The 15,175-nt window shown below is 40.1% G+C and overlaps 1 protein-coding gene across 1 annotated transcript in view; it reads right to left on the bottom strand.

The window, feature by feature from the left end:
• Nucleotides 1-15,175, bottom strand: part of PDS5A (PDS5 cohesin associated factor A) — a 173,565-nt gene that overhangs the window by 39,220 nt on the left and 119,170 nt on the right. The window contains exons 21-25 of the mRNA XM_011949083.1: nt 12,033-12,101; nt 9,266-9,402; nt 5,774-5,897; nt 5,309-5,513; nt 4,667-4,781 (exon numbers count right to left, since the gene is read on the bottom strand). Of these exons, the coding sequence (XP_011804473.1) occupies nt 4,667-4,781; nt 5,309-5,513; nt 5,774-5,897; nt 9,266-9,402; nt 12,033-12,101 (650 nt within the window). The remainder of the gene's footprint in view (nt 1-4,666; nt 4,782-5,308; nt 5,514-5,773; nt 5,898-9,265; nt 9,403-12,032; nt 12,102-15,175) is intronic.

The following is a 15,175-nucleotide window of genomic DNA, read 5'->3' as shown; positions in this document are numbered from 1 at the left end:
AGATCGAGACCATCCTGGCTAACACGGTGAAACCCCGTCTCTACTAAAAATACAAAAACTAGCCGGGCGAGGTGGCGGGCGCCTGTAGTCCCAGCTTCTCGGGAGGCTGAGGCCGGAAAATGGCATGAACCCAGGAGGCGGTGGAGTTTGCAGTGAGCAGAGATCGCGCCACTGCACTCCAGCCTGGGTGACAGAGCAAGACTCCGTTTCAAAAAAAAAAAAAGAAAGAAAGAAAATACACAGCTATTTAGCAAAACTCCTTCCTTATCAGTAATTACTTTTAATGTAAAAGATATTTCATGTAACAGTAACTAGAGATAAGTGGCTATTTTATTATTAGATAAAACAGATTTAAAGTCAAAAAGCTAACAAGAGACCACAAGGACTATACTGATAAAAGGTCAATCTAGCAAGAAAATGTGACTGTAATAAATATATACAAAACAAACAAGAAAGTCCCCAAATCTATGAAGCAAAAAATCAACAGAATTGAAGGGAGAAATAGAGTGCCTTAGTAAGAACTGGACACATCAATAACCCATTTTCTTTTTTCTGTTTAATTTTTTAAAGAGAGACAGAGTCTCACTATGCTTCCAGGCTGGTCTCAAATTCCTGGGCCCAAGCAATTCTCTCGCTCCGGCCTCCCAAAATTGCTGGGATTACAGGTGTGAGCCACCATGCCTGGCCAAGAATAAAATGTTTAGAAATAAATTTAACCAAGGAAGACAAAGACCCGTACCCAGAAAACTACAGAACAGTGCTGGAAAAATAAATAAAATAAAATAAAAATAAAAAAATTAAAGGCCTAAATAAATGCAAAGACATCCTGTGCTAATAGATTAGAAGACTTAATACTTATAATAGTATCACCCAAGGCAATATACAGATTCAATGCCATTCCTATCAAAGTACAATGGAATTTTTTAGAAATATAGATAAACGCAACCTAAAATTCATAGGAAATATCAAAAGCCAAAACAATCTTGAAAAAGAACAGAAATCAGCCTTCCCAATTCTGAAACTTATTATAAAGTTACAGTAATGACAGAGTTACATGGCATAAGGCCAGACATACAAATTAAATAGGATTGAGAGCCCAGAAGTAAGCCCTTGCATATATGATCAGCTGATATTTGACAAGGGTGCCAAAACCAAACTTTGGGGAAAGAACAGTCTCTTCAACAAATGGTACTGGAAAAATGGGATATTCACAAACAAAATAATGAATCTGAATGTTTACACCTTATACCACCTGCAGCAATGAATTTACAATGGATCAAAGATCTTAACTGAAGAGCTAAAACTATAAGTCATGGAAGGAAATGTAAAATTTTCTTTTGTTAAAGACAGAGTTTTGCTGATATTGTCCAGGCTGGAGTGCAACGGTGCGATCTCGGCTCACTGCAACCTCCGCTTCCCAGGTTCAAGTGATTCTCCTGCCTCAGCCTCCCGAGTAGCTGGGATTACAGGTGCCCGCCACAACACACAGCTAATTTCTTATATTTTTAGTAGAGACAGGGCTTCACCATGTTGGTCAGACTGGTCTCAAACTCCTGACCTCAGGTGATCCACCCGCCTCGGTCTTCCAAAATGCTGGGATTACAGGCATGAGCCACTGTGCCTGGCCAAAAACACAGTAAAATTTTTTTGGATTTGGCTCCTTAATTATGATAACAAAAGTACTGTATAGGTAACAAAAGAAAAAATACACTGGGCTTCATTAAAGTGAAAACTTTCATGCATCAAAGGATACTATCAAGAATGTAAATGATGTACCTGATAAGAGATAAATACCCAAATACAAAAAGACAACCCAATTAATATAAAAGGGCAAAGTCACTGGACATTTCTCCACTTAATTGTATGATTAAAAGTGGTTAAAAACGGCAAATTTTGCTATATATATTTAACACAATTAACAAAAAAATTGGCCGGGCGCGGTGGCTCAAGCCTGTAATCCCAGCACTTTGGGAGGCCGAGACGGGCGGATCACGAGGTCAGGAGATCGAGACCATCCTGGCTAACATGGTGAAACCTCGTCTCTACTAAAAAAAAAAAAACAAAAAAACTAGCCGGGCGAGGTGGCGGGCGCCTGTAGTCCCAGCTACTCGGGAGGCTGAGGCAGGAGAATGGCATGAACCCGGGAGGCGGAACTTGCAGTGAGCTGAGATCCGGCCACTGCACCCCAGCCTGCTCGACAGAGCGAGACTCCGTCTCAAAAAAAAAAAACAAAACAACAACAAAAAAAAAAATTGTTTCTGACACAGTAACTTACTAGTTTCCATAAAGTTATGTAACTACATTCTGAAAACCTTAAACAAACAAAAAAAACAGACCAGGTTTCCTGTCACCCAGGATAGAATGTAGTAGCTGGATCAGAGCTCACTGCAGCCTTCCACTCCTGGGCTCGAGCAATCCTTCCACCTCAGCCTTCCAAGTAGCTGGGATTACGGGTGAGAGCCACCACACCCGCCATGAAAAACATTATTTGGATCTTCAAATTACATGGTAATTTAAAAATTATGTTTAAAGATACACAAAAATGGAAATGATTTCAGCAAGATGGCAGAACATCTAGAAAATATTTAAGACAAGAATACCATCTTTTAATGCACCAGAAGCAGGAGGAGAAGAACTGAGTGATGCCACCACTGGTAAGAGAAACAGTTCAATTTCAGACTGCACCACCCTGATCTCCTGAACTGTCAGAACACCACTTGCATACAATTTCCCTAGACTTGTGGTTTCTGAGATGAGAGGAGGGAACTGGAAGTGGAACTCTGAGCTCTCCACAAGTCTGGGAAGCCCACTCCAGTCCTGTCCCATGAGAACCACTGGGAGTGCTAGATGGGCAGAACCACCTGGGATGAACTGGGGACAAAGAGCAGGGCACTGATTGTGCTTGAACTTTGGTGACTGCTCAGTGCTCCAGTCAGTGGGGACACCATGTTGAAGCTACTATGGAAAACAGTATGATGGTTCCTCAGGCTGGGTGTGGTGGCTCATGCCTGTAATCCCAGAAGTTTGGGAGGCCAAAGTGGGAGGACTGTTTGAGCCCAGGAGTTCAAGACCAGCCTGGGCAACATAACAAGATCCCATCTCTATAAAGAGAGAGAGAGAAAAAAAGAAGGTTTCTCAAAAACAAAAAAACAAAAAAACAAAAAAAAACAAACAAAAACAGATCTGCCATATCATCCAGCAATCCCACTGCTGGATATATATCCAAAATAAAGGCATTCGGTACATCTTGGCTGGGCATGGTGGCTCATGCCTGTAATCCCAGCACTTTGGGAGGCTGAGGCAGGAGGGTCACTTGAGTCCAGGAATTTGAGACCGGCCTGGGCAACACAGTGAGACCCCATCTCTACAAAAAACATAAAAATTAGCCAGGCATGGTGGCACATGTAGTCCCAGCTACTTGGGAAGCTGAGGTGGAAGATTGCTTTAGCCCAGGAGGTCAGGGTACAATAAGCCCTGATCACACCACTGCACTTCAGCCTGGGGGTAGAATAAGAACTTGTATCATTAAAAACATAAAATAAAATAAAAATGAAGATCTTATACAGGCAGAGAGTAGAAGGGTGGTTACCAGAGGCTGTCAAGTGTTGAAGGGAAAGGGGAATGAAGAGAGACTGGGTGCCAGGTGCAGTGGCTCATGTCTGTAATTCCAGCACTTGGGGGGGCTGAGGCAGGCAGATCATGAGGTCAGGAGACTAGCCTAGCCAACATGGTAAAACCCCATCTCTAACAAAAATACAAAAAAAGAATTAGCCAGGAGTGGTGGCAAGCACCTGTAGTCCCAGCTACTCAGGAGTCTTGAGATGGGAGAATCACTTGAACCAGGGAGGCAGATGTTGCAGTGAGCCAAGATCGTGCCACTGCACTCCAGCCTGTGTGACAGAGGAAGACTCTATCTCGGGGGGAAAAAAAAAGAGACTAGTTAATGGGTACAAAAATACACTTCGATACAAGGAATAAGTTCTGACATTTGATACCACGGTAGGGTGACTACAGTTAACGATAACTTACTTGTATTTTAACAATTTTATTGTTACTATTATTTTTTAGAGACAGGGTCTCACTCGATCACCCAGGCTGGGGTGCAGTGGCTTGATCATAGCTCATTGCAGCTCTGACTGCCTGGGATGAAGAGGGGATGGATATCTTAATTATTCTGATTTTCTCATTACACACTATATGCATGTACCAAAATATTATGTGTACTTTATAAATGTGTACAATTATTATGTATCAAAAACATTTTTAAAGATACTCGAAGCTGTTGCATGCTAGACAGAACAAAGAATAAAAAATATGCTCCACTGTTTTCAGTTCCAACTCCAATTATTTCACATACTTCAGTACTCTTCCCATATTCAAACCCTCTCAAAATAAATAGTAAAAATCAAATATAATATCTAAGATAACCAAACTAACCTATTTCAAAGACTTAGATAGCTTGACTAGCTGCAAACAAACAGAAAATGAATAACCAAAACCTGGCAGATGGGAAAATTTTTGAAAGATGAAACTGGCAATTTATAATAAATGAATAAAACCATAAGGAGATTCTAATTCTAATGGAAATATAAACATAATAATACATAATTTACCCTTTATTGAAAACTAAACATAATTTTTAGAGTTCTCAAAAAACAAGACTTACTCTTTGATATCACGAAGCTGATCAACATCTTGTGATCTTGTGAAATCTGGATCATGGGCCAGAAGGTGAATCATGTATGGAACTACATATTCAGGCAACAGTGATAATAATTTCTCTGAAGTAAAAACATAAACAATCTTTATAAAATGCCTTAGTGGACTGAGTTCTAACCACTTAAGTTTCCATTTTTTCCCTCAGTTATTTCTAAATTAGACGCAACATGATACCTGGATACTAAAATATTTTACACTTCACTTTTCAATTTCTTTTTCTGGTACCTGGTATGGAGTTATATTTCACTTTTGAAAGATATTAAAGTCAAAGGTATCAGATATTAAACCCATTAAAAACAGGTCCCCGGCAAAGCTAGGAAAAAATTATTTAGTCTGACATCTGAGCAATATATTCAAATTAAACCACACTCCTGATCCTGTAGGAAAAATGCAGTTTGCCAGGAGTTAATGCAGCATAAACAGGACTGAGGAGTTCAGTTTTTAAGTACATAATAACTACAATGACAGTATTCTATAAAACTCCCAGTTTTATTATAAACTATAATAGAAACACATGACAAGAAAAAAAACCTAAAAATTGATACACTGACAAAATATATTTGCGCACAGAGAACTCTGAGTTACTTACCAGTAGCCATAGGGTTCTGTTTAATGTATTCCCTGCGTATACTGATATTTTTCAGTAAACACTGTCGGGCGTGTGCTCTTCTCTCCTTCACAGGATCTTTGGCACACAAGGCAAAGATCGCCATATACTCCAATGGGAGCAATAACTTCACAAGTGCCTTATGTAGCTTCTGAGCAAATATCTGCCTTACTTGGTAACATTCATCCTACAGCAGCACAGAAAAACTTAAATTGGCAACCATTTATTAAACAAAAACCCAGCAGTTTTTCTTAATGTTTTCTTCAATTAAAAAAAGATAATTATATGGGGGAATAAATAATGTAATAATTGGAAGACAGTTAAACAGGTAATAATAGCAGTACCTTTTGTGCATATATTCACATAATAAATGGATCTGTATCCATAGAAAAGTAATGTATTCAACTTTGAAGACAAGTAATTGACAAAAATAAGACTGTTACTTACATTAATAACAAGTGCACAGAGCTGAAACTGTTCTGGGGTAATAATTTCATGGTAACAAGGTTCCTGAGCAAGCTTCATTATGGCACTACCAGCAGCTAATCGCAAGCGAGACATATCAGATTTACTATAAACAAACAAAAAAGAAATAAACATTTCCTATAACCATTGTCATTCATAAAAATGCTTTCGTCCCTTTTTGAATGTAGGGTCCTTAGAGGATAATTTATGCTTAAAATGACGTACAAATATGGGAAAGCTACTTTGAGTCCATGAACTTAACACAAGGGATTGTGACTTTCACAATCAAATCAAATCATTGTGACTTTCTGATTACAAATTTACCTGCCTTCATTTCTAGTCCAGCTCTAAGTTAGATACTTGACCACAACCCAACAACTCTGCTTATTCTTGCAACCACAGTAATTGCAAGGTTAGGAAAAACTCTTTACATCAGGAGTATCCCTCATTTTAAGAGAAATACATATTGATTGTGGAAAATTTGATTAAAGTGGCTGGGCATGGTGGCTCACACTTGTAATCCCAGCACATTGGGAGGCCGAGGTGGGCGGATCACGAGGTCAAGAGATTGAGACCATCCTGACCAACATGGTGAAACCCTGTCTCTACTAAAAATACAAAAAAATTAGCCGAGCGTGGTGGTGCGCACTTGTACTCCCAGCTACTCAGGAGGCTCAGGCAGGAGAATTGCTTGAACCTGAGAGGCGGAGGTTGCAGTAAGCCAAGGTCACACCACTGCACTCCACCCTGGCAACAGAGTGAGACTCTGTCTCAAAAAAAAAAAAAAAAAAGAAAGAAAGAAAGAAAACTTGATTTAAAAAACCACAAAGAATTAAAAAAAAAAATCACCTATCATAATTTAAAATCTATTTCCTGTATATAAACGTGTAACAGGAATCTAGCTTTATGCCTGCTGAAATGGCAGGGCTGCAGTTAATACGGAAGAAGTATCAGACAAATACCTAAAGGATATGAAATATAAGAGCCAGTGTCTGTCTTAGTTCCTGGGGCTGACCTCCTTTTGCAGAATACAGTTTTCAAATGGAACCTATGAAGCCTTGGCATTCCCACCCCCACACTATGAATTTTTATTACTTATGTGGTAAAATGTGGCAATGAATGGGATGGCATGGGAGGCTTTCTACTTCGACTTCTATGTGGAACACAGCATGGCTTTTATATTTATTGTGACCACTTTACGAAATGCAGAAAGCTAGCCGGAACTCACTGGGACTGTTGCTAAGCATACAGAGGAAAAAACCTGGCACTCTTGGACAACAGGATTGTTACAATGAGCACTGGTAACAATGAGGGAGCCTCAAATGGTTTCTATGGCATTCATTCAGGAATCAAACTTAATAGCTATCATGTGAGTGCTTACTCCACGCCAGGCAGGTGTGAAAAACACTTTATAGGCTTTATCTCAATTAATTTTCACTCCATAAGATGAGGAAATTGCGGCTTAGAAAAGGTAATACTATATTATATGATATCCAGTTAGGATCTGTCTAATGGGTGTTCATTCCATGGTTAACCATTCCCCTATTTTTTGTGATGGAAAACAATGCTGCAGGAACATGCTTGTGTATATGCTTTCATATGATTCTTTTATATTCATGAATGATGAGTGTAAAAATAAAGAGTCAAGGATAACATTTTTGAGGATCTAGATGCAAAAATGCCGAAGAGTCCTGCCAATTTATACTCATAGGAGTAATGAAGGAACCCATTTCCATGATCATACTGAGGAATTATTGCTTATAAAATTTTTTTTCTTTCTGATTTATAAGGAAAAGAGGTATTGCTTAAGTTCAAATTGTATTGACTGCATTTAGTGATGTTAAACTTTTAAAAGTAAACTGATAATAGCTAATCTTTCTCTCCACTGGGGGCCCTGCCTAGGTATCACTAACTTGTAAGAGCTCATTATTATTATGCCTTTGCCATATACTGTACATAATTACCTCCAATTTAAAGCTTTCATTATCCCTAACGCAGCTCTAAACAGTGTTATAAAAGGCTGCCCTTGGCTTATTCTATGATAAAAATACGGTGTGGTGGTGCACACCTATAGTCCCACTACTCAGGAGTCTGAGGCAGGAGGATTGCTTGAGCCCAGCTAGCCTGGATAACACAGTGAGATTCCATTCCTAATTATAATAATTTTTAAAAAATTAATAGCATAGCACTATCACATATCTAGCCAAGGCTGGAGTACAATGGCATGATCTCGGCACACTGCAACCTCAACCTCCTGGGTTCAAGCGATTTTCATGCCTCAGCCTCCTCAGTAGCTGGGATTATAGGCATGTGCCACCACACCTGGCTATATTTCTATATTTTTAGTAGAGACAGGGTTTCACATGACCTCAACTGATCTGCCTGACTTGGCCTACCAAAGTGCTGGGATTACAGGCGTAAGCCACTGTGCTCAGCCTCATAAAGGAATGATTAAACCTCTGTCCTCTAAAACAAATTTTTAAACAGGAATGCATTGTATGTAGAATACTTTAGTTATCTATGTTGGTAATCTTGGCCCCTACTAAATCAAGAATTTGCAAGAAACCAGGATCATGAAAAATCGAGCTTCTATTTTCATCTTAAAATGAAATGGCAATTTTACAGATTAAAAGTGAAAATGTATAACAATGTAAACAATCTCTGTGTGCACATACATGTGTACACACCCGAATTTGTACAAGAAGAAGGCTTAAACTCTCTCGAGTCGCCACTGGAATTTTTATTTATTTATTTATTTTAAGACAGGCTCTCGCTCTGTTGCCCAGGCTGGAGTGTGGTGGCGCGATCTCAGCTCACTGCAACCTCTGCCTTCTGGTTTCAAGCAATTCTCCTGCCTCAGCCTCCTTAGTAGCTGGGATTACAAGCATGTGCCACCATGCTGGCTAAGTTTTGTTTTGTTTTTTTAGTAGAGACGGGGTTTCATCATATTGGCCACGCTGGTCTCGAACTCCTGACCTCGTGATCCGCCCATCTTGGCCTTCCAAAGTGCTGGGATTACAGGCATGGGCCACCGTGCCTGGCTGCCACTGAAATTTTTATTACTTTCATGGGACTCGAGTCACTCCGCTTATTTAATCACTTTAATACAGCAGGCACTTTTCCTACTTATTTTTGCTGCAATGCTTTTCAGTGTTTTATGGAGTAGAAATTTAACAAATATTTGTTTAACTGAACCAAATGTTGATGCTAACTATAATAGTACAATATAGTGATTATGATTACATATTTACTGGAAAAAGTTCCTCTTCTTTAGGAATGAAGAAAAATATATTGGCACTATTAAAATAACAACACTAACATAACAGATAGACAAGCCCTAAATGAGTACATAAGATTTGACCCTGAAGAACATGGTGTAATTACACCATTCAGTATTCATTAGGTAAATAATTCCTATGTAAATTCTACCAAAATTTCAGCACTAATAAAACTGGAAAGAAAGACAAATCTCACCTGATCCTCTTTTGCTCTGTCAGGTCACCCTCACTAACCAACATCGCTGATAATAACCGAAGGGTTGAATTGGCAGATTTAGACTGGTTGTTTTTCATACCCAACAGCCACCTTACCAGAAGTTTAATTGCCTGTACCTATAAAATATTAACATGCTAAAAAAAGAGAGCAACTTAAAATTCCAATTAAAGGGAAAATTAATTTATATTAATTAATGAGATTATTCATCTCCATCAGCAGACATTTCATTAAATAAATCTATGGGATAATAACAGTAACAATAAGAACTAATACTTACTCTGTGCTTAACCAGTGCCAGATACTTTTCTTAGAGCTGTACGTGTATTAACTTACTTAATCTCTCAAAAAACTCTTACGAGGAAGATTTTTTTCCCAACAGATAAGGCAACTGAGACACATTATTATGATAGATAACTTGCTCAAAAGTCTGGTTCCAGAATTCAGGCTTATCCAGAACTTAGACGTTTGTCCAAGATTTTGAAACTATTTGAAAACATATACTTTAAAAACAATTTAAACTATACAGGCCGGGCGTGGTGACTCACGCCTATAATCCCAGCACTTTGGGAGGCCAAGGCAGGTGGATTATTTGAGGTCAGGCATTTGAGACCAGCCTAGCCAACATGTTGAAACACTGTATATACTAAAAAATCCTGTCTATACTTTAAAAAAAAAAAAAAAAAAATTAGCCAGGCATGGTGGCATATGCCTGTAGTCCCAACTACTCAGGAGGCTGAGGCATGAGAATGGCTTGAACTCGGGAGGCAGAGGTTGCAGTGAGCTGAGATTGTGCCACTGCACTCCAGCCTGGGTAACAGAGCACTCTGTTTCATAAAAAACAAAACAAAACAAAACAAACAAAAAAACTGTACTGATTGTAGTGAGTGAAAATAACTTTCGAGTTTCATAGTTTTGTGGTATTGAAAAACTACTTTGAAGAAACCATCAAGTCTGATTCAGTCTCATTTAACATTCTGATCCAAAAAAAAAGGAACTGCTATAATTATTGGTAGTCATAATTACTTAGAAATGTCTAGTCAAAAGATTGTTACCAATATACGTGAAAGAGCCAGCCGAAAAATCAAGGTATTATTTATTGACAGCCTGGAAAAATGAATTGATAGAATATATGATGACTATGAAGCAACACAAAGTGAAACAGATTATCAAAGAAGATGATACAATCTTATTTTAAATCCCAAATCTGCCACTTTTAAACTGAGCTTTACATTTATTAAATCCACAAATTTAGTAACAATCATCTATCTGCTCTGTCGCCCAGGCTGGAGTGTACTGGCATGATCACAACTCACTGTAGCCTTGACCTTCTGGGCTTAAGCGATCCTTCTGCCTCAGCTTTCTCCTTGCGTAGGTGGAACTATAGGCATGCACCACCACACCCGGCCAAATTATTATTATTATTATTATTATTATTATTTGAGACCGAGTTTCACTGTCGCCCAGGCTGGAGGGCAGTGGCGCAACTTTGGCTCACTGCAGCCTCTACCTCCCAGGTTCAAGCGACTGTCCTGCCTCAGCCTCTGAAGTAGCTGGAATTACAGACGTGCAACAACACGCCTGGCTAGTTTTTGTATTTTTAGTAGACAAGGGGTTTCACCATGTTGGCCACACTGGTCTTGAACTGATCTCAAGCCATCTGCCCACCTCAGCCTCCCAAAGTGCTGGGATTATAGGCATGAGCCACCATACCTAGTCCAACTGAATTATTTTTAATATTTTGTAGAGACATGGCTTACTATGCTGCCCAGGTTGGTCTTGAACTCCTGGGCTCAAGCGATCCTCATGCCTCTGCCTCCCAAAGTGCTGGGATTATAGGTGTGAAAAAAAACCCAAAGTGTTATTTATTGTATTTATTGACAACCAGGAAAAATGAATTGATAGAATATATAATGACTATGAAGCAACACAAAGTGAAACAGATTATCAAAGATGATACAATCTTATTTTAAATCCCAAATCTGCCACAGTGACCAGCTTGACAATTATCTATCTTTGCCAAGTTAATATGCATATGCTTGTAGATAGTGGTGGTGAGGCTGGATTTAAGATGCCTCTGAGCACCGTCATTCTATAAACAACCTCTCTAAAAAACAGCCTCATTGAGATTGATTGCTTTAGCAGGCAGAAGACACTGACATATAATAAACAATGACAACTACAATGTCTTCAAGAAATAATTTTTTGCAAAGAATTTAAAAATAAATTTTAAAATAAAGCACCTCCTTAAGAAAACCTTGTTGAATAAAAAAGGCTCTCAGCTAGGCACCATGGCTCAAGCTCATGGGGGTTGAAGTGGGAGGATCAGCTGAGCCCAGGAGTTCAAGACCAAACTGAGCAACACAACAAGATCCCATCTCTGTTTATTAAATGTTTAAAAGTTGAGGAAGATACTTTGGGAGGCCGAGATGGGCGGATCATGAAGTCAGGAGATCGAGACCATCCTGGCTAACACGGTGAAACCTTGTCTCTACTAAAAAAATACAAATATTAGCCGGGCGCGGTGGCAGGCACCTGTAGTCCCAGCTATACGGGAGGCTGAGGCAGGAGAATGGCTTGAACCTGGGAGGCGGAGCTTGCAGTGAGTGGAGATCGCGCCACTGCACTCCAGTGCAGCCTGGGCGACAGAGTTAGACTCCGTAAAAAAAAAAAAAAAAAAAAGTGAGGAAGATAACTACGAATGTTCCTTTTTTAAACATGAAGATTATCAAGGCCTAAACAAATTTACCTTTGCTAGTACTTCAGGGGAAACCTCTTCATCTGGAGACCACAGTTTTCCATTCTTTTCACCTGTTGACTATAGACAATTGAATAAATTTAGCTATTAGCATGAAGAAAAAAATTTAACTTTTTGCTGATTAAGTTTTTCATGTTGATCAACACAGCCTCTGAGAAACCTATGGGAACATCACCAACCAGAGCTTGTAAAAGGACAAAGTTAGAAGACTCATACTTCTCAGTTTTGAAACTTACTATAAAACCTACAGTAATCAAAACAGTGTGGCTGGTACTGGCAAGGACAGACATACAGATCAATGGAATAAAGAACCCAGAAAACCCTTGCATATATGGTAATTCCTTTCTGACAAGGGTGCCAAGACCACCTTTAGGGAAAGAAAAGTCTCTTCAACAAATGGTGCTAGAAAAACTGGATATTCAGCCAGGTGCAGAGGGTCAGTGCCTGTAATCCCAGCACTATGGGGGGCTGAGGCAGGTGGATCACTTGAGGTCAGGAGTTTGAGACCAGCCTGCCCAACATGGCAAAACCCCGCCTCCACTAAAAATACAAAAAATTAGCTGGGCATGGTGGTGCATGCCTTTAGTCTCAGCTATCCAGGAGGCTGAGGATGGAGAACTGCTTGAACCTAAGAGACAGAGGTTGCAGTGAGCCGAGATTGCACCACTTCACTCCAGACTGGGCTACAGAGTGAGATTCCGTCTCAAAAACACAAAAACAAAACAAAAAAACCCTGGATATCCACAAGAAACAAACACACAAACAAAGAAACTAGATTGTTAATATATATAAGAATTAAGTCAGAATGAATCAAATATCTCAATTTTTTTTTTTTTTTTGGAGACGGAGTCTAGCTCTGTCGCCCAGGCTGGAGTGCAGTGGCGCGATCTCGGCTCACTGCAAGCTCCGCCTCCCAGGTTTACGCCATTCTCCTGCCTCAGCCTCCCGAGTAGCTGGGACTACAGGCACCCGCCATCTCGCCCGGCTAGTTTTTTGTATTTTTTTAGTAGAGACGGGGTTTCACCGTGTAGCTCAGGATGGTCTCGATCTCCTGACTTCGTGATCCACCCGTCTCGGCCTCCCAAAGTGCTGGGATTACAGGCTTGAGCCACCGCGCCCAGCCCAAATATCTCAATTTAACAGCTAAAACCATAAAACTTTTTTTTTTTTTTTTTTGGAGACGGAGTCTCGCTCTGTCGCCCAGGCTGGAGTGCAGTGGCCGGATCTCAGCTCACTGCAAGCTCCGCCTCCCGGGTTTACGCCATTCTCCTGCCTCAGCCTCCGGAGTAGCTGGGACTACAGGAGCCCGCCACCTCGCCCGGCTAGTTTTTGTATTTTTAGTAGAGACGGGGTTTCACCGTGTTAGCCAGGATGGTCTCGATCTCCTGACCTCGTGATCCGCCCGTCTCGGCCTCCCAAAGTGCTGGGATTACAGGCTTGAGCCACCGCGCCCGGCAAAACCATAAAACTTTGAAAAGATGACATAGGGAGAAATCTTCATGATCTTGGATCTGGTAAATATCTGACAACGGTTTAATACACAGAAAATGTAAACAACTCTTAAAACTCAACAAGAAGCAACCCAACTAAAAGAGGGTGAAGGCAGCATGGGCAACATGGCGAAACCCTGTCTCTATAAAAAAATACAGAAATTAGCCAGGCACAGTGGCATGTGCTGGTAGACCCAGCTTCTCAGGAGGCTGAGGCAGGAGGTATTGCTTGAGCCTGCGAGGCAGAGGTTGCGGTGAGCCAAGGTTGCACTAGTGCACTCCAGCCTGGGTGACAGAGTGAGACCATGTCTCAAAAAAAAAAAAAAAAGAAGAGTGGGGTAGATGAAGGAATTTAATAGCTCTCCAAAGAAGATATACAGGGCAGTCAATAAGCACAGAAAAAATATCCTTGACATCATTATTTATTGGGAAAATGCAAATCAAAACCACAATGAGATACCACTTCTTATGCACTAGTATGGCTATTGCTTTTTTTTTTTTTTTTTTGAGATGGAGCCTTGCTCTGTCGCCCAGGCTGGAGTGCAGTGGCACGATCTCGGCTCACTGCAAGCTCTGCCTCCTGGATTCACGCCCTTCTCCTGCCTCAGCCTCCCGAGTAGCTCGGACTACAGGCACCCACCACCACGCCCTGCTAATTTTTTGTATTTTTAGTAGAGATGGGGTTTCACCGTGTTACTGAGGATGGCCTTGATCTCCTGACCTCTTAATCCTCCCGCCTCGGCCTCCCAAAGTGCTGGGATTACAGATGTGAGACACTGCTCCCGGCCGGCTATTGCTTTTTTAAAAAGGAAAATGACATGTAACCCAACAATGTTATTCCTAGATACATACCCAAGAAATGGGAGAACAGGAACATAAACGTTTATATCGGCATTATTCACAATAGCCAACACGTAGAAGCAACCCAAGTATCCATCAATTGACAAACAAAATGTGGGATATATACAAACAAAAATATACATATAATAGAACACTATTTAGCCACAAAAGGAACAACACTCTGATACATATTACAACATGGAAGAGCCCTGAGGACATGCTAAGTGAAATACAACAGACACAAAAGGACAAATATCATATAAGAGATACCTAGAACAGGTAGTCATAGAGTCAGAAGGTAGAACAGAGGGCAATGGAGAGTTGTTGCTTAATGGGTACAGAGTTTGTTTGGGGTGATGAAAAAATTCTGGAGCTGGATGGGATGGTGATGATTAGATAACAATGTGGCTATTATGTTAACACTTAAAAATGGCAAATTTGATATTATGTATAGTTTATCACAATAAAAAAGACTATCTGAAAACACAATCTATCAACAATCATCATTTAAGAGGTATCTTAAATTTCACATTTGTTGACAACCACATCTACCAAAAGTAAAAACAGCAGCAAGGATATGTGGTGTGGGAAATGAGACTTAGGCCATGTTCTTCTCTTCTTGTCTGCTGCATTCAAAAGTGGGAGGTGGTACAAATACAGAAAGTACACTAGCTGGTGTCTTTAAGTTCCTTATATTGAGGCCTCAAGACTACCGAACCATGTGAGAGTTAGTAACTTTGGATAAGTTGGATTTGTGACAAACTAGCACTTAATTGAAAGTTATCCATAATGATCCAGCATATC

Source organism: Colobus angolensis, unplaced genomic scaffold (assembly GCF_000951035.1).
Source record: "Colobus angolensis palliatus isolate OR3802 unplaced genomic scaffold, Cang.pa_1.0 Scaffold29, whole genome shotgun sequence".
NCBI lineage: Eukaryota > Metazoa > Chordata > Mammalia > Primates > Cercopithecidae > Colobus > Colobus angolensis.
This window is presented reverse-complemented; position numbering and strand designations above follow the sequence as displayed.